We start from the raw sequence: 20,543 nt of genomic DNA, 5'->3' as shown, positions 1-20,543 counted from the left end.
TTAAATGAAAGTTACATTGCATTAATCTTAAAACATTTTATTTTCCAATAAAAATGAATACAAATAACAATTATAGTAGATAAAAAAATTAACAGTACATTAAAAACTAACAATAAAAATACACAAAAACAATATTATTCTCAAAAAAGAAAACATAATAATAAATAAAAATTATATTCTTCAAAAATATAAAAATATTTATGTATCCTATGCCACAATTATTCCAGGAGCAGGTTTTATAAAGGAATTTTAAGGAAAGGGATATATGGTTGTAGTTAGCGCCGTATAAAATATCTTACAAACTATATAAATGGTATTAATACAAATTGTTTTTTATCTTTAAATTTTAGCAGACGCTTTGAGATCTTCCTTGTTTCCAGCTAATTCATTCAAGGTACTTAATACTTCATCGTAATATGGATTTACATCATTACGTACACGTTCTAGCCATGCTGATAATATTGGTCGACCTTCTCGTGGATCGAATCCCGCTATTCCTAAAAACAAAAATTTAATTAATAACTTTATAAACAGAGGAGAATAAACGATTTTTGGAAATGTAGTTGAACTTCTTTGGGAACTCAACACTTCATACATTAGTCTATGTAGTTTCATTTTCATTTGCAATAAATACGTTTCAATAAAATATCATAATGGAGAGAAGCATGTCATTTTGCTAAGAAAGGCATTTGTTTAGGAATTTATGAATAAGGTAAATTTTCGTTAGGGCTACCTCGTCGATTGCAATTAACATATATCCTTTATTGATACGGTTGAGGGGGGGGTAAGGAATGAAGGCCTGAAATTAGTGAGTTTCAAACAAAAATAGATTCGTATTTTACTTAGTGACGCCACAGATTTTTTTTAAATTGATTTTGCTTTATCACTTTAAAATTCGGTAAAAATTTTACCGAAGAATCCTACTAATCCTTGGATCACATTTTGAAAATTTTTCGTAAATAAACTTTTAAGTTTCAAGAATGCAGGAGCATAGTTTCCACATTTAGTATAAGTACGGGTGAATGGAAAATTTCGTAAAATAATTCGTTTATGCTCTTTTACACGTTATTTACAAAAGATCATTTGGAAAGAAATAGAACATAATATTAGCTTTTTTTTATGAAATTTAAAAAATTTAGATTTTTTAAATGTAATTGTACCTATAATATTTCACTTTTACAACACGGACAAGGACGAGCTATACAAATAATTCTTGTATCATAATAAAAGCAAACAAACAGATGCATGAATATAAAATTGATAAATATCATTGTTATTAACCTCTTTTTCGGTCAAGGATATTTTTATTAAATAATTTCTATTTTATTTGTTTATAAATACTTTGTTCGAATCTTTCTTTAATTAGCAATTTATTAAGATTGATTTAATTTATTTTTTTAAATTTATTCTATCCTTAATTCTTTGCTAAACATTATTATACCTACTACTTGGACTCAAAATTTCCGCTGGCAATTTACTGAAGCGTTCGCGTTATTTTAATAGCTGGAGCATACACTGAACGAAAAAAATAAACGCATGGTTAATTTGTCGTTGCAGATATCTGTGCATACGCAGAGATCCTTTGAAGCCGACGGCTATTTTACCTTCCACGTAGTGACGTACGTGACCAAATACAAATTCATACATGCACCGCTGCACTTTTTTAAAAATTTCTGTTCTTCAAATTGAGTTTTTGTTCAGTTGTATTAAAGCGTCTTAGTAATGCGAATATGACCCACAAAAAACCTCCTCTAATATAGAATTCGAAAATGCAAAAAAAAATTTCCCTACATACAGCGATGTCAATTTAGTAGTTTTTTCCGAAAGCAACTCCTTCTGAGGGAAAACTTTTCTGTGTTTTGTGGAGTCTACATGTTCAGAAACGAATTTTTCAAAACGTACTTAACGTCAAGATATGTTTTTTCAGATTTTTTGGTATTGTTTTGATTTTTTTTTTTTTTTTGGAATCTGCGTATATACATGTTTTGAAATGAATTTTCAAATATATATTTTTGGTTTTTAATAAAATAATATTATGTAGCCCAATATCAGGAAAATAACTTACAAAAAGTGAATGAGAAGCTTTACATAATTAGCAAGGCTTTTTTGATTAAAAGAAAAGTTAATTTCACTTTATATTTCTTACAATTTCTTTTAAAAAGTACCGTGTAGTGTAAAACAGGTTATTGGTTCTGAAACAATATAAAGAAGCTAATTGAAACTTACTTGTTTGTTCAATTTCATTTGCTCCAAATAAATCAGCAACAGTAATTTTATTTCCTACCAGGTACTTGTTATCTCTCAACCATAAATTTTCAATTCCATTTAAACATTTATTTAATTTCATTTCGTAACTATTTATGGTTGCTTGACTAGGTGGTGCTCCGGTAACTAAAGGTTTTCGGAACTATAAAAAAGAAAAAAAAACAATTAAAATATAAAAGCGATTCAACAGATTTTTATTACTTAACTACTAATAAAAGACAGAATTGAATCAGGAATCTATCTGATATTCTCTATTTAACAAATATTTCTAACACGACATGGAAGATTTTTTTCTGAAACAATGAGGACAATTTCTTGGGAATGGAGGAGTGGGAGCAATGAAGGGGATTTGGAAAAACCGGGCAATCAAGGAATTCGAGTAATTAGAGTAGTAAGTTCGATATGTTGAGAGAACTAAAATTTTGATCCGTATCCGTATCATAGACTTAAATTGAGACAATTAAAACATTATAACCGCGATTTTCACTCATGCGGTGCTTTCATCTCGATGTAATCCGAGTTTAAAATTATAATTTACAAAAAATTATTAATTTTTCTGAGAGAGACAGTTTCCCTTTTGAGTTATTTTATTGTAAGAGATTCTTTATTGTAACACCGAACAAAGACATTTTCAAAAATAATTGAAATTAATTAATAGTTTCGTGTGATTAATTATTAAATTAATTCTATTTAAGTTTTCAATGATTTAAGAACGATTAACTAGCCAAAGCAATAAATAGACTATGAATTTCAATGTATCTTAATTAATTAATGTAATTAAAAAAGTAAATATAAGAATGATAATGATGTTCAGGGTCTTGAATCAAATTTGGTCAAATTTCTTTTAAAAAAAATCATTGTAATTACAATATGTATTAGCTGTAACGAATATAGAGTCTCATAATAAAACATATTCGGTAATAAAACTAATGATATACCTCAATTTTCATCACCTATTACTAACGTTGTTGTTGGTTAGCAAAACGAATGAAAAGAGTTTTTAGAATCAGAGCAATGTTATGAGCACTTTTCTACAGTTTTTACGGATATCTGAATTGTCTCGTTTAGCAATATTCGCTACTAATTTCTAGAAATGTTTTGCGCTTTTCTACTGATTTGCGGATATCTGAATCGTCTCGTTTAGCAATAACTAAAAAATGGTAATAGAGAATAAAATAATGAGCAGAAAAGTATTTATGGTCACATATTCGTTTCAACAGACAACATTTTTTGGTCTATGAAAAATTAACACTAATGCAATTAATTTTATTGATGATTTTTATCCTTTTAATGTACCATCATTTTGGATCAAAAAACTTCTAGGGATTTTTCTGCTTAAAATTTTCTTTTCTTTCTAACTGTATCGTCCGATTGCAATATTTACAAAATACCTTATTCGTAATACATGAAAGATAATTATATTTTTGTGGAATAATTACTAAAAGTCTATATATTTAATCGAATTAAATTTATTTATGATAAAAATATTACATAATAAATGCAATTATTAATTAATAATTATTTACTTATAACAAATAAAAATAAAACTAGTACGACCTTCAAAAATGATAATAAGTTTTTTAAAATTATGTCTATAATTTATTAAAATCTCTATAATTATATTAAAATTGAACTTTTTCTTGTATTGAAAAAACTATTCATGACAAATAGAGTTGTATTAGCTTTTTTTTGCTACATGGCAATTGTTTCCATCATCAAGTGCATGGAGGTTAGAGAGAAGGAGAACGATCGCTACGCGCTAAAGCATTAGCGCGCCTGTACCTGAAAATTCGTCGGGAAGTAGTATCTGCGAAGTTAGCTGTTTATGAGTATAAGTAGGTGAAGTTAGTTGCATAATGTACAAATTTAATAACAGCCCGCTTTTATTGAGACAACTTAGCGATCGCAGCGCCTCACTTATTTTGTCCGTATTTCTGGGACACTATTTCCTACAGCGATCGTTCTCCTTCTCTCTAACCTTCATGATCAAGTGCATGAAAGTATTTTTGAAATACCGTTTAATTTTTTTTTAAAAGAAAAATTTTGTGCGAGAGCTAATTTGTTTATTATCCGAAAAATGGAGTATAAATCTGAGGATTTTTCGTGACTAAAACGTATTTGGGAAAATAAAACTGATCATTAACTTTTTTTTTTAAATAAATATGTTCGTATAATACAGATGTCATATGATTTCTCGAAGAGCAAAAAGGATATCGGAATGATTCAAAAAGTATTTTAATGGAAGAGGGAAGGAATAGAAAATTTTCCAATTTTTATATGAAAAAAGAAAACGGAATTTTGAATATAACCAAAAAACGAATTTTTCCCTATTTTAGCTAAAAAATATTTCGAAAACCTTATGTATTAGAGAAATTTTGAATTCGAAAAAAAACTTAAGATCTATCGCATCCATGTGAAAAAAAAAAAACAAATTTTTTTGACCAGTGTAATAGTTTAGTAATTAAATATTTTAAAGGTGAAAGTCGATTTATATTAATTCCAAATAGTGAACTATTAAGATTATATAAAAAAAAATGCGTACCCGTACATCATTATGTAATATTAAAGTAATTATTATAAAATATCAAAGAATATTATATTTCTTTCAATTCACAAGACAAAGAATAAGAAATAGAAATTTGCGTGCGGTACGCATTTAAACGTACAGTATCTACATAGGTGAGCAAAAAATTACATCTACAGTGTGTCGCATTTAAGGTGAAGACATCCTCATATTTTCGTCATTTATAGGAATATCGATTTGAAATTTTGCACAGTCATACAGGGTGATGAGTCACATATTTTAAGATACTTAACCGAAATCTGAACTTTAAACTCAGCCTACTACAAATTGACAAATAGGGCCGATTCGTAATATTTTGCTTTACGTCAGGGGAGGTTAGAGATATCGAAAAATAAGCTATTAGAAAAAGTTACTTAAAATATTTGTTTTTTAATGTTATAACTAAATGGGAAAAAAATTTATTTTGTAATGTTATAACTATAGTTATAACATATTGTGCTATGGAATGTAAAAACTTTAGAAATTGATAGTTTAATAGTCATTATGTATTCAAATACTTCAATCAACTTGTAATAATTATGAGAGTGGACCAAAATTAAAAATATGAATTTTGTCATGAAAATCAGTATATGGGTATAAAAAAATATTCTAAGCAACTTTTTATAATAGCTTTTTTTCGATATCTCTAACCATCTTTGAAAATATTAAGAATCGACCCTATTTGCCAATTTGTAATAGGCTGGGTTTAAAGTTCAGATTTCGATTAAGTATCTTTAAAAATGTGACCATCACTCTGTATGACTGTGCAAAATTTCAAATCGATATTCCCATAAATGACGAAAATATGGGGGTGTCTTCATCTTAAATGCGGCACACTGTATAAGTAATTTTTGAGCAAACTCAAAATAAATTTAAAAAACATTTCACGTCTTGAACATAATTATGAATAAATTAGAATTTTTAAATGGAACTTACTTTAACTGTAAAGTACGAAGCACAATGGAATCTTGTGTTTAAATGTTGCCATTCTAAGTATTCGTCAATTCTAGCTTGTTGTTGACTATTTCTTGAATACCAATGATCTGGAATAAGTTTTTCTCGAACCAAATATCTTACAATTGCTATACTGTAACAAAAAAAATTGGCGTTAGTGAAAAGATCATAATATTCTAGGGTTCTAAATTATTTCGCTAACATTATTATACATAAATACAGTAGACCCACGATAATCCGGCCCTTGTCTAATCCGGCACTCCTAGTAACCCGACATAACTATAACGGTAAATTCTTCGTGGCTGAAATTAGAAAATGATTGAAATCTTATCACTTTGATATGTAATTTGTCGGATAACGAGGTATTCTTTTTCAAAAATTTCCAGACTACAGGAGGCATGTGGCAATGTCCTAAAAATTCGATAATTCGACACCGCTTTGCAAAACGTTTTCGGAAAGTTTCATAGAGTAAATTTTAGGTTGGGTGCTGTGTCTTTGATGGACCATCTACAAAAATTTTGAAAATTTTTCATGAACTCGCAATTTATTAGCAAAAGAAAAAATTATCAAAAATATCTATTGGTAAATTTAGATATATTTGGAGTTGCATGGTTACCCAAGGATTTATTATAAGGAGTTATAAATTGTTTTTAATACTTTGTAGTCAATTAACTAACTTTTAAATTATTATTATTTAATTAACGGATTAATTTTTCCAAATTCTTAGTATTTTTTAATGATAGATATGTGGATCCAATTTTTTTTTTTAATATCAAAATTTGAACTTTAGAGTTATTATATTTGGGTTCCAATGTAGTACGCCTGATAAATTCAAGATAAATGAAGGTCACATGTGAATGTTTTGAAGTTTTTAAATGACTGACTAAAACACTGAATGGCGTGATTTATAAATAAAGTTGAACTTTGAACAATTTTTTAAGGTGTGTTCTATTTTCTGCAAAGCTGAGAAATGAATATAACAAAATTTTGTATTTTCACTAATTTTAAAATGACATGAACGAATATTTAGAAAATCTAGATGGAAAAATCTAAATTGGAATATGGAATGCACTAGGTTGAAGATACTTTGCTCAAGTTGTAGATACCGTAGCGCATAGTTACAAGACGGGTCCAATGGATCCAAGACCCAACTGACCAATGTTGCATTGACCTATGTTGCTTGATATCTCGTTTTTAAGTTATCGTGTTCACAGACAAATAGACAGACAGATAGAGAGACAGGCAGGCGGACAACCGGAAATGGACTATTAAGGTGATTTTATGAACACCTATACCAAAATTTTGTTCGTAGCATCAATATGATTAAGCGTTGCAAACTTGGGAATAAACTTAGTATACCTTGATTTCATATTAATTTCGATATTTGCCCCAATTTTCTAGATCAGTTTTTTGTATTTTATAAATATGTATTTCGATTACCAAGTGGTCATCATCACTATGAATTAGCTAATCGTAATTATTCTTATTATGTATGTTACTCGTTGCTAATTTGGTAGCGGACTGCACTGAATTAAATTCATATATTCTTAGCAACCACAAATGAATATGATATACATACAAAATTTGCTCGGCTCTAATAGTTATCATAACTTCTGTACACATAATACAATTATCAGTCAAAATACTTTCTTACAATAAATATTTATTATATTTTGATGTGGTAACGTTTTATTATGATTAATAAAAGGTGTAAAAATATTATAAATTACAAATATTATCTTATCTTTTAAGTAGCAACATGAAGAGTTATGTTTTTATAAACGAATTACTATAGGCATTTAAAATAAAAATTTTTTTATATTGCAGCAGTTAAGTATGAATGGATCTCATGACGAGAAGCATCCTCTGATCGTAACTCATAATATTCCTACAGTTTAGAATCAGTGATTGACTCATTCTTTCTCCTTGAAGATGCAAATGAAGAGCATATAAAACGAGCTTGAAACGTAAAACTAGACTTGGGAATAAATTGAAACTCTTGCCAAAAACTTGACAAAGTTTTCGAATACTTTTCGTTATTTCTAAGAATAGTAGATCTTATTATGGTGAAAACTCTTCCTTTTTAGGAAATAACGTTGCCCTGTTTGCTGATTATATTGGAGGAAGCTGAAAGTATAGAACGTACTGCGACCCAACACACTCACATTCGATCATACATGCCAATTGCTTGTGGTATTATCGGTGATTCTCAAATTGTGGTGTTCATGTTGGATCTTAAAATTTGCAGATAAATGGGGCCCATCTAGCACGAAAAATATTAAAAAACCTGAATGCAGTTAATTTTTGCCACGAACTTGTATTTAAAGAGCTAGTAATCGAAATTAATGAGAAATCAAGTGCATTCGAACTGGCATAACATCTGTGAAAGCATGGTTTGCAATAAATGTTTCCTAATGTTGGTATAGCTTTAAGAATATATATGTTGCACATTAATAACGACATTTCCAAGATGGGAGCGACGCTTTAACAAACCGAAAATAATTAAGACCTATAGGCATTCAATAACAAGTTAGTAAGATATATTTAGCTTCGTAATCTTATCATTGAGTATAAAACTATCCTTGCTAGCTAGCACGCCTTGTAAAATTTTACTAAGCTTGGAGAGGAAAAAATGCCATGTCCTAAAAATTAATGTCCTGATTGTCAGTTGTCTTTCCTAATTATATCTAAAGGAAGTTAAATTCTCACAAGGGTTTTTTTCCCACAAAAAATGCCGTTGATTATTATATTTGTAAGTTTTTTTTTTAACAGTTTATCTCAAACGCTTGTCGCTAATATTAAGCTAAAAAAAACGAAGATCCAGGGCTGGTTGTCTTTAACGCTTGATCTCCAAAGGCTATAGCAAAAGAATATAGCTTCTGAAACGGACCGCTGCAATGAAACACTTGAAATGTCAATAACTTGATATCGTTTAATCACAAATTTAATTTATTCTATATACACACTTAAACTGTATACTTATCAGCCAATTATTTCAAAAAATTAAGAAATAAATTGAAAGTACAATTCATTTTTATTTTGATCAATTGTCTGTTCCAAACTTATCATGTTTGTTTAAATTAATGGAAATACGCGCATTGCTTTGGGTAAATTTCATACAAATAAAAGGTGCTGATGTAGAAATTTTCTATTTGATTAAAACTATTTTTCCCTTCGGTACTTTACAACCAAAATACTATAGTCTAACAAAACGTTTTTGAAAATAAATTTTCGCGTTATTTGGAAATGTATCTAAGAACAATTTCCAGTAAATTACCTTTTTCTTTAAAGCCTTATCCAAACTGAACCCATTTTAAGGATCATCGTCTATTTTGTAGTTATCCCGGGTACGGAACCCTAAACTCTCCCTTGAAACATAGCTACACTCCCCATTAAATTACCTTTAAAACAATACAAAAAAATCCAAATCAGTTCATCCGTTTAGGCGCTATGATACCACAGACAGACACATATAGCGGTAAAACTTATAATACACTCCATTTTTTGTTTCGCGGGTTTAAAAATATAGTCGAACAAAATTTTTTATGTGTTTTCCCTTAAACATGTATTCTTTACAAACATTAGGAAATAGATGAAAAAATAATAGAAATAATGCTTTTTTTTTAAAACTATCAGCTTTTGAGACTGTTTTCATAAACTTAACTTAATCGCCATTTCATATTAATAAAAATGAAGAATTTCCATTGTTTCAATAAACAATTGGGAAATTTTTGAATGTATTAAATAAAATAAAGAAAATCGTAAACAGAAGGTTAAATTGATTATAGCTAATTATAAAATAATGAGTATCAATATTGTACTAAATTGATGATTTGTCAATTTTTGGCTATTTTTTTAAAATAAAATAATTGTAATAAATTGTTAATTCAACCATTTTCACTTATATTTAATCTATGATAATTTATTGTTAGTTAGATGTGTGGTATTCTCCAGTCGAAAGCCAATAGAAGGAATTATTTCCAAATTCGTCTTTTCATACAATTATAGTTTATACTCAAGCAGAGTATCCCAAACAGACAATTTCATGCTTACGAACGAATTGGAGTGACTTGGTAAAGGCATGCAATATTTATGCAAATAGATTGGAGAAATATTATTTTTCCGGCTTAGCATCATAAAATGTCATTCAAATTTAAAATGTGACACAGAAAAAACGTGACGTCATTAGCTATTAAAAAAAAATTTTGTTGTTAACTTGTAAGTATCTTTCAATTTTAAATTATTTATCCGGCGATATACGGCTTTTGTGACTTTTAATTTCCTAATGAGTTACAGAAAATTGGACGTAGCGTGACGAAGTAGGGAGGGGGAGTTGAAGTGATCAACTGTTCACAGTTTCGTTTTATTAAAGTGTAAATCACTTTTTAAACAGTACATAATTATTCAATAAGATATTACAACGTAAATGGGAGATATTTTGTGTAAAAAGATGTTATCACTTAAATGAGAGAGACTTGTTAAAAACTATGAGTGAGACGTTTCAAAAACTACACGTCTCACCAATTTAAGGGGAAACGTTTTTTTGGACAAAACGTCTCCCATTTACGCTGTAACATTTTATTGAACAAGCCCGTATATTGAATTAGAAAATAACCAAAAAATTTACCTTTCTGAAAGCTTAAAACCATTGTCATCGATTACTGGTAATTTTTGAAATCGTGATATTGCCTTAAATTCCGAAGATAAATGTTCACCTAAAATTAAAATTAAAATAAATTAATTCTGTGATTGTTGTATGAATGGAAGACATAATAATATTTTATAAAACATGTTTTATATATCCTCATGTAAAAATATTTAAATTATTTAATTTACTTTGAGAAATTTTTATATTAAAAAGGATACCCTGCCCAGATATAAAATCGACATGTAAAGCTTAATAATATTTTATTATAGGAAACGTTTTGGAAACCTTCGAAACGTATAAGGAAGTTCAGATTTGTCATATAAATCGATATTTTTCGCCAACTAATAATACTTATTATGTAGCTTAAGTGCATACTTTAAATTTAAAACAAAAAAATGAAGCACAATGAAAATATTTACTTAAGTTATATGGACTTTACTTGAAAAACATTACCAAAACATTTTTTAACTTCTTCTAAAAATCTGGAGTTTTGATTTTACAAATACTGTAAGAATTCGAAATTGAAAAATATTAATTCCGACTAATACAGCTTAAATTTAATATGTTAGACTACTGTTGCCTAAGACGAAAGGCCTTGCATTTTATATTTTTGCTATTTTAATTGATTTTCTCAATAAATTAAATAAATTTCAAAATATTTATTGCAAATTCCTCGTTGAAAAGTTAATATTTGTCGGGAAAATTAAAGATAAAAAATTGATAAAAAACATACTTTAATGAAAATGTAAAAAAAATTTTAATTTAAAAAATAGTAAAAAAAAGAAAAAACCCTTTCAATGCAAGCTTTTATTATTTATTGTTGAATAAATTTATCGGGCTTTGATAATGAATTGAAAAATTTTTGAAAATGGCTAAGTTTTGTTTTAATTGGTTTCTTTTGGTGTAAAAAATACAAAAAAGGAGTTTTCCTGAACATCTCCGCTTCTATTGATCGGATTGAGACGAATAAAAAAAAAGAATTGTTTGTTTAGAATTTCTACATCGATCTTGAGAGAAAGTTGAAAATATGAGGTTACAACGGTTTTTTTGAGATTTTGAAAAACAATTCTTTTTTTATTCGTCTCAATTGGATCAATAAAAACACAGATATTCAAGAAAACGTGACCAAAAAAACAATGTAGAGATAAAAACGCGTACAGAAGGTCGCACGGATCGTTCCGGAATCGGAAAACTTCCGTTCTGTATTTTTTACAACAAAAGAAACAAAATTAAAAAATTTTAGCCATTTGCAAAAATTTTTCGAATTAGTTAGAAATTAGTTAGATTTATCCAACTATTAATAAGAGGATTTTTGTTTTAAGTAAAGAAAAACTTTTCTTTGTTGTTGTTATAAAAGTATTTATAAGCAATGATTTGTTTTATAAACAAAATTTTTTTTTAAATAGAAAAATCTAAAAATAGTTTTTTTAATGGAGATTAAAAAATATTTGAAATTTCATAATCAATTGATTGAATAATAAAAAAATTAAAAATTATTATATATATATATATATTATTATTATTAAAGTATCGATAATTCTATTAATTATTGTTTTATGAAAATCATTTTTCATATATATATATATATATATATATATATTTTTTTTTTTTATAAAAATGCCAATAAATAAACACAACACTGTAAATCTGCAATAAAATAATAATCTAAAAATAAATACAAAATGTAAACAAGTCAATATTTTTTATCAAGTGTAGTTATATGTAATTAAAACTTCATAATAATACCGTATGGTATGATAGTGTATTTACAAGTGTTATAACTTTCATATTTCTATACTGAAGTGTATTTCCAGGTGCGAATCTAGGATATTTTTTGAAAGAAACACTAGTTTTTTATTTAGTTTAATTCGTTCTTTACATAAGGTGCGAAGCGGAACCTTATAATTTTTAGAATAGTTCTAAAATTCTTGCTCAAGTGCGAATTAGAGTTCTACATTGTTAAGAAAAATTATACTAAAAATTTTTTTATATATTTTTTCTTGTTAACGAGTCCTTTAATTTGATATGAAAGCTGAAAATGATTAGGAATGAGACCCGCACGAGAACATTGGGGTATCGAAGGGAGGGCAGATCAGGGCCGCAGCCCTTATTGGATCAGAATATACTATTGATTCAGCTAGCTAAATATGTGTCTCTGCTAAAATATTGTTTCTCAGTTTCGAAGTATATTCATGCACGATAATACCTCTAAGGGTTCTTTTTTGTCAACAGATGACAAAACGTTAAATAAAATCAATATATTTCTTTTTTATTTATACGCAAAACCTAATGTTTTTTTGGAATTATTTGCCACAAGTAAAAAATTGTGTTAACGTAATCCTTAGGTTAAAGTGGCTCGTGACAGAGCTCAATGGAAAATGCTCGAGATGGGCTTTGCCAAAAGGCACGCTGAATTGAGATCCTTTTTATAACAACATGTCCAAGAACCAAAAGCAATTCAGGAGACAATTGTTAAGAGCATTTTTATTATTATTAATCTTAAACATTTTTATACCATGCATATATGTAATATGCAAAGTATACTAAGTTTAGTCCCAAATTTGTAACGCTTAAAAATATTGATGCCACGCACAAAATTTTGCTATAGGTGTTCATAGAATCACCTAATTAGTCCATTTCCGGTTGTCAGTCCGTCCGTCCGTCCGTCTGTGGACACGATAACTCAAAAACGAAAAAAGATATCGAGCTGAAATTTTTACAGCGTACTCAGGACGTAAAAAGTGAGGTCGAGTTCGTAAATGAGCATCATAGGTCAATTGGTTCGTGGGTCCGTAGGATCCATCTTGTAAACCGTTAGAAATAGAACAAAAGTTTAAATGTAAAAAATGTTCCTTATCAAAAAATAAACAACTTTTGCTTGAAACATTTTTTCGTAAACACCACTGTTTACCCGTGAGGGCGCCAATTAGACGGAAATTTTATAGTATGTACCATACTTGAATATCACTTATGTATGTGTTATGTGATAAAGAAATCAACACTGACAATGCATGGTATTTCAACAATTAATTCAGTCAATTGTTTGTTTTCACTTGTTATTATTATTATTAATCCTTAGGTTGTCTAGCAATAGTTTTACAACCTAAGTTTTAAATATGAGGCTTATGAATATTGGGGTGTCGGCTATCGGATATTTGTACCGTTTTGTCGAATGGCGAGCAAAACATTTTTGCATTTGTTAATCAATTGTAATATCGTCATTTGTGACAACTATATTTTATGTTATGTCACGAATTACGTTTTAACAAAGAATTCTTCTAAGCCAACAATAAAAAAATTTAGATTAATTTTAAAATAATATTTAGTATATCATAAAATGTAAGTTTTGGATTTAAAAAAAAAAAATTATTTTAAGCAATTTGGAACTGAAAAAATGTCCCGTCTATTAAATACATCATTTTCAATTTGGTTTGAAAATTAGCTTTATAAATTGCATGCAATATATAGTATTTTGTGCTTTTCCGCTTGGACTAACATACAAGCTTCTAGTAACTGTTAAGTATGCCACAACGCCTTTATGAAAAAATGACAAGAAAATAGCTAAGTGACTACCTACAATTATACAACCATATAAAGTTCCAAACATGAAATAAATTCTAAATTATTTTTAAAGTAGTTTTTGATAACAAACTTATCATAGGATGTAGCAAATTAGCAAGAAAACAATGTAACCTGCCAAGCGAAGTCTCAATACTTTTATTCATAGCAACATACTACGTGTGTGATTTTAATCGATATATCCAGCTATTATAAGTTCGGTTCAGAAAAAAATTATTTGAGTGGACAGCTTTTTCTGGCATCTTAATTAATGTAATTCGTCGGGGTTATTTAAGAGTCAACTTAAGTTCCTAACAGTAATTGACAAGAAATAGAAAAATACTTAAAATCAGTCTTTCTCAAATTGGGTGATAAAGTCCTCCTGGAGGTTCGCTGGTGGCCTGTAGGATGGCGGTATGGTAAATTTGTATAGAATAAATGTAATAGAATAAGACCGATATAACACGCTTTGGGGCGCTGAAAAATAATTGATTCACGGGGTGGACTATATATATAGACGTAATAAGTTTGAGAAACTTTGCTTTAAATAATCAAAAAAAAAAATTTTTTTTATTTGAAAGAAAATATGACAATTACAGAAAATCATTTAGATAAAAGTTGTCAAGAACAACAGAGATTGCGGCTGTACATGCTACGGCCTATTTTCGATTTTCAAGGTATCTCTCGATTAAATTGAGTCATGAGTGATTTTGTCTTATCGATTTTAAGCTTGAGTCGACTGAATTAAATTTTAATAGCTGGTGTATTTTAGAAGATTTTTGAATGTATTGATTGAAATGATGCCCCTTGTACATATTTAAAGTTCCAATCGTTAAACAAATTCTTAATTAATAATTTGTTTTATATAAAATAGTTTTTTGATAAAAACCTTATCAATTTATATTTTATTGACAATATAAAGCATTTTTGAAATAATAGAATGACATTTGAAGGGTACACAAAAAATTTACAAATAAGGAAGAATAGTTAACAGTGTGATTAATATGTAAAGGCCAGTTCAAACGTCAGTTAATACCAAATTATTGGTCCAAATTAAGTTAGGAATAATTTTATAGTAATTATACTTGGAGGTGTGTCTGTCACTCTATTTTTATGTTAAGTCATTAATAGAAAGTTTTTAGAAATTTTTTATTGTAAAAATTTTGTTTTTTTAAATTTTTTTGCATAAATTGCGATAAATTAAAAAAATTGATTAAAATTTTGCTAGCAGGGCTTCTTTGGACATCGAAAGACTTACTGGCGATGCAGGTCTTATTGTAAGGGTTTTAAACCTGTTGAATCTATTTTTGATGTTTCAAACATTCTGTTCGTTCAGTTTTATAAAAGAATTAACGCAGAGGGTTAATTAGAACGGCGAAAAAGTCTCAACAGTTTCTGCTGTTTTTTTCATTCACCGTTCTTATACATTCAGAGAAAATTCATGGTAATTTAAAAGATGGTTAAAAGATGGGTTCGAATTAGACATCGAAAAAGATAGGATCATCTAAGAACAATCTAGTCCCGATGATGATTTTTTTAAATTTTCGACTTCTACACTCTTCGAAACGCATAGCTCAACTTTTGAGTGGAAAAGAGGGTTAGTTTTTTACATAAAATGTAAAAAAAATTGTGTATTAACAAATTTTTCATAAAAATTTCATCGTTAACACTTTTTTATTGCTAATCGATAACAGTTCATAAAAACTGGAACAACATAATAAAAATTTGAGAATTATCATAATTAGAATTTAAATGCAATTTTTCATGAAAAATTTATTGATAACATTTTTTTTATTTTTATAAAATTAATTAACAATAGAACAAAAAAAATATTTTCAATGGAATTTTCTGTAAATACGTAATTTTTTTAACAATTAAATAAAAGAGTCAGGAAAATTAATGATTTTACAAAACATTTGTTTTTTCATCCAGTAGTAATAACTACTGATTTGATTGCCAATTAATGTATCTACACTGTTAACTTAAATTTTAACTATTATTTAATTTTTAAGCTGAAAACAAAAAAAATTTCCAAGGTAAAAATAGTCAAACAAACATATTTTAATTTGATTGATGAAAAAACAAATGTTTTGAACATGAAAAATCATTAATTTTCCTTCGTTCTTTCATTTAAATATTGAAAAATTACGTATTTAAAGAAAATTCCATGAAAAATATCTTGTTAATAAACTTTCAGAAAAAAATGAATAAAAAAATAGAATCGAAGGTGGTTTTTTAACTCAGATAAAAGCAACGATATAAATTCTTAAATAATTCGCTTACGTTGATTCAAAAATTACAAACTTCTCTTCTTCGCCCCTAACTTCTTTGCCCAAACAATAATTACAAAAGTAGAAATATTGCACGTCGATTGATGATAATATGACCGGTTTTTTGTTTCATAACAAAAAATAAGTATACATCCGCTATTAATATCAAATCATAGTCAATGACACAAAGGTTACGAAATATTTTTAAATCATTTTTTGCGTATTTTCTACAAGTACCTACAAGATCGGAGTTGGATTTTGTAAAAATTTTTTTCCCGAATATTCGATTTCTGAATTTTACTTTTAGTTCCAGTCTGACTGGAGACTGGATTAGATAAGATTAAATTGGATTTTAGAAAGAAATACCATATGCTAGAAAAATTTAATCTATGATTTTCGCTAACAAACTCAAACTCAGATAGAGCCAAATTATCCGACATCCATATTGGATTATTATATTATTTTAAATTTTTCGAATTTATATTAATATTTAGTGACCCGAAAATTTCTGAGGTAGATAACATTGTGTTCCATTTTTTAGTCCTTTTATGGAATGTACGCATTGAGCAGTGGCTATTTTCGATGGAATGGAAATTAATTGTTTTTCCTGAATTTTTAACTACAGAAAGTAATTAGTATAAGATATAATCAGTTTTGTTAATTAAAAAAAAAAGCATACAACATCTCGTTTTTATTAAAATATCTTGAATAAAAGATTTTGCTAATAAAAATTCTAAATACTTTTGTTCTAAGTAGACAATTTTCGAAAACGAAATGAATTTGCCATAAATCGCTATTATATTAATGTAAAATCTAGAAAATATTATTTTTTAATATTTAGATAATATCTTTATTAATTTACGATAATTTCTTTGTAAAATGCATAAAACTGATAACTTTTTGGTTCAAAATCCATAAAATATTCGAAAATATTAGAAATGCTAACAATATGCTAAAATTGGCAATAATTGAATTTTGTGTACCTATTTGAAAAATCAGTTTATATATTATCGTATCTGCCAGGCACGAATCCAGGATTTTGCCCTGCAGGGAGATGGAGGATATAAAATGGCATATTAATATACAGGGGGTCAGGTTCAACCCCGCCCCTTTCCGTAAACCCGCCACTGATATCTGCATAAAATAGGTATTAATTTTTCTTTTATTTGCAAAAGTTATGACTTATGATAGACTAACAAACACTCCTATTGTATGTTACAAAACGTGAATAGGTATTTTGTATAAACTGAATTGTTTACAAACAAATATGACGTCATAAATTACAATTTTCTTACTTAATAAAATTCAGGAAATAGCCTTGAATGATTATAAAAACAAAATAAAACGTTTTTTTTAATTAACTAATAATAAAATTCAACATCAAATAAGTGAGGTATTATACCGTGAGCTCATAATTAAGCGAAATTTCCATGATTCCATTTGTCTGATTTTTTATTAAGAATTGATTAAAGGCCGTCACAATCTTTACTAAAGTGTCGTATTTATTGATATCGAGTTTATCAATTTTCTTGTTTTCGACGACTTTTTTGACTGCCATATATGTCAAAAGAAAGTCATTGACAACAGAAGACGTGGTGTTGTTTTTTACAAGTTCACTCTATTTTTCAACTTTTTACACATTTGCAACTTCATGTCATTAATTTCCACGTATCAAATTGTCAATAACTTTCTTTTAACATATACGGTAGACAAAATTTTTTTAGAAAAACACGAAAATTGAAAAATTTATTTTTTGTTAATTCAACAAGGGCCAGAAAACGCAGACAAAAATAATCGAATAAATTTCTCTTCGTTATGAGCTCACAGTCTGTATTTTAATATAAAAAATAATTTTTTAATATTTTAATTGAAATTAAAATATTCCTTATATTATAATTTTTCAAGGTCATAAAATATGTCACTATGTAGTTTTAAAATTGTGGTAGATGGAGAAAATTTTTGTATCCATATTATTCTAATATTATAAAACTATTAATTAAATATTATTACATAAATAAAATACTATCTGTCTTTGTCTACTTGAAATTCAAAACTAGTTTTCTGAAAGTTTTATTATTATGGTTGTTCAACATATTTTTAGCAGGGTAAGAGGAGGAGGATTGCGCGGTACATTCTTTTTATTTTTGGTATCTTGTATAAATAATATAAACAAAATAACACCGCGATATTTTCAAATAATTTTAAATATTTTTACAAAATGTATTTATCTAGTTAATCATGACTAAGCAGAAAAATATCCAAGTTTTCTATTTTACCTATTATCGGTATTTATTGGAAAACTATTGTTGACATTTTACTGCGAAGTAAATATTGGAATAATACAAAAGACCGCACAATTTTTTTTTAAGTAAATATAAATTTTTGTTTACCCGCAGCTAAAGCAATCGGTCGATGTTCAAATGGTACTTTTGAAACTTGTAAAAACATCAACAATGCCCGTGATGGTTGTGACAATAAATCATAATATACTTTTAAAGTCATTCTGTTTATTTTCTGAAATTTAATAAAAAAAAAAAATAATAATAATAATGTAATTAACAATTAAAAAGAAAATAAATTTTTTCTTACATACCTGTGCCTGAGCGTTTGATTTTCTATAACAAAAATCAACTATTGATATTTGTTGTTAATTGTTAAAACCCACCAAAAACACTATTGAACAAGAATTTCTATATTTTCACAAGAATTATTGTTTTTGTTGTATGTAAACAGAAATGAAATGCACTTTGATATAAAGTTAAGTGTGGTTTTATTTGAGTAGGGAGCAAAAATATATTTTAAAATTTTATATACATATGCATGATATATATTGTATAATCCAATACCAATTTTTTGTCATAAATACACTATATATGTTGACTAAACTAGTATTGACTAAATATACAAATTATATATATGCCCATCAATTTAGAAGAAATTTCATATGATCACTGAAGTTTTGGAGGCAACAATTCCACCTATGCCAAGTTTTAACCTATTACCTGCAGAATAAAAATTTACATATGTGTCGGAAAGGATGAAAAAAGGTTCATTTTGGAAAAAAAGAACTTTTCACGTTTTTCACAAATTTTTGCAATTTACTCAAAAACTATACATTTTTGAGAAAAAAATTTTTAGCACAAAGTTACTGGGCGTAAAATTCTCAACCGATTTGTATATATAAACTTTTTCTTATCTTTCATATTTTCCGAAAAATCTACATTGTACATTTTTTCTTCATTTTACTCAACTAAGAAGTGAGAAAATACTGGACTTAAAGATTTTATAAATGATAAAAATGATATCATATCGAACTTTTAGTATTCATCGAGCCTCTTGCATATCCACGTTCGGATTTAGAAATTTTTCACCAATAGGCTGATTCTGAAAATTACGTCCCTTCCCCTCAGTTGTAAATACGATAAAATGTTGCAGGTGGATTTAGAAGTTTAAAAAATGTTGTACACTATGTATAAATTGATATTTTATTCTTCATTAAATTAAAAAAGTGAAGATAATTATCTAGTCTAGAAACGGCTTTAGTCAAAGTCAGTTGTTTACTCGTTACCTAACCTCACTTTTATCACCATTTAATTTCGCCATTTTTATGTCATTACTATATTTTTTAAGTGAAAAACAATAAATTCTTCACAATGTGCTTTTTTTATTTAACTTTGCAACCTCCTTTTACACCACTTTTACGCACTTAAAATTCCTATTTTCGATTCTGAGAATCGAAAAGTTTTTAAAGTTTCCGTCAAAATTTGTCACTCTAAACACGTGCCTATTCTGCCTGTATGGTAAATTGGGGCCTGTACATATCGAATCATTGTGTTGTCATGTTTCCAAGTGACTATTGAATCATACAACTAATAAAAAAGAAGCTCAATGAGAAAGAAGAGACAATAAATCTTCTACTTGTTAGACGTCTGAACCGAAGAATCTACGCATCTTCATATTATGGAAGAAAATTCTTAAACAAGCTGAAAGTAATGGTGGAATCAGATATCGGAAAAATAATGAGTTTTCCTAAAAACTAAGAATATTTCAAAGTAAAGATTTCCGAGGGGTTAAAAAATTTATCGTTTTACTTTGTTTTATTGTTTTTGATCGATTTAATTCTATATTCTGTATTAATCAAAATACGGTTACCGATTATCAAAACACACATATACAGGGTTTTTATCTATATATGCGTGAAATGAATACAATCATATTTGTAAATAGTAAATGTATTATTATGGCATGTAAAATACGTGTGACCCCCACTTTTGTGGCATGATAC

At 27.7% G+C, this 20,543-nt stretch overlaps 1 protein-coding gene across 1 annotated transcript; it reads right to left on the bottom strand.

Annotated features, from left to right (window-relative positions):
• Positions 1-181: 181 nt before the first annotated feature.
• LOC123294158 (glutathione S-transferase theta-1-like) lies at positions 182-19,006 on the bottom strand. Its single transcript, XM_044875262.1, has 6 exons — positions 18,852-19,006; positions 18,649-18,772; positions 10,410-10,497; positions 5,765-5,915; positions 2,227-2,407; positions 182-497 (listed from the first exon to the last, which is right to left on the bottom strand). Exons 2-6 carry the CDS (start codon positions 18,758-18,760, stop codon positions 340-342), a joined length of 690 nt encoding a protein of 229 aa, XP_044731197.1. The 5' UTR covers positions 18,761-18,772; positions 18,852-19,006; the 3' UTR covers positions 182-339.
• Positions 19,007-20,543: the final 1,537 nt, after the last annotated feature.

The sequence above is a fragment of the Chrysoperla carnea genome, chromosome 2, assembly GCF_905475395.1.
Source record: "Chrysoperla carnea chromosome 2, inChrCarn1.1, whole genome shotgun sequence".
In the NCBI taxonomy this organism is placed as follows: domain Eukaryota; kingdom Metazoa; phylum Arthropoda; class Insecta; order Neuroptera; family Chrysopidae; genus Chrysoperla; species Chrysoperla carnea.
The sequence above is the reverse complement of the archived record's forward strand: the minus strand, read 5'-3'. Positions and strand labels throughout refer to the sequence as shown.

What these genes read in the sequence shown, in the direction of transcription:
- LOC123294158 (XM_044875262.1), bottom strand. Translation starts at nt 18,760, where the DNA reads ATGACTTTAAAAGTATATTATGATTTATTGTCACAACCATCACGGGCA. An exon ending in ACCGATTGCTTTAGCTGCGG is followed by an intron (nt 10,498 to 18,648) that starts GTAAACAAAAAT and finishes TTTTAATTTTAG; the next exon opens with GTGAACATTTATCTTCGGAA. An exon ending in CTTCGTACTTTACAGTTAAA is followed by an intron (nt 2,408 to 5,764) that starts GTAAGTTCCATT and finishes TCTTTTTTATAG; the next exon opens with TTCCGAAAACCTTTAGTTAC.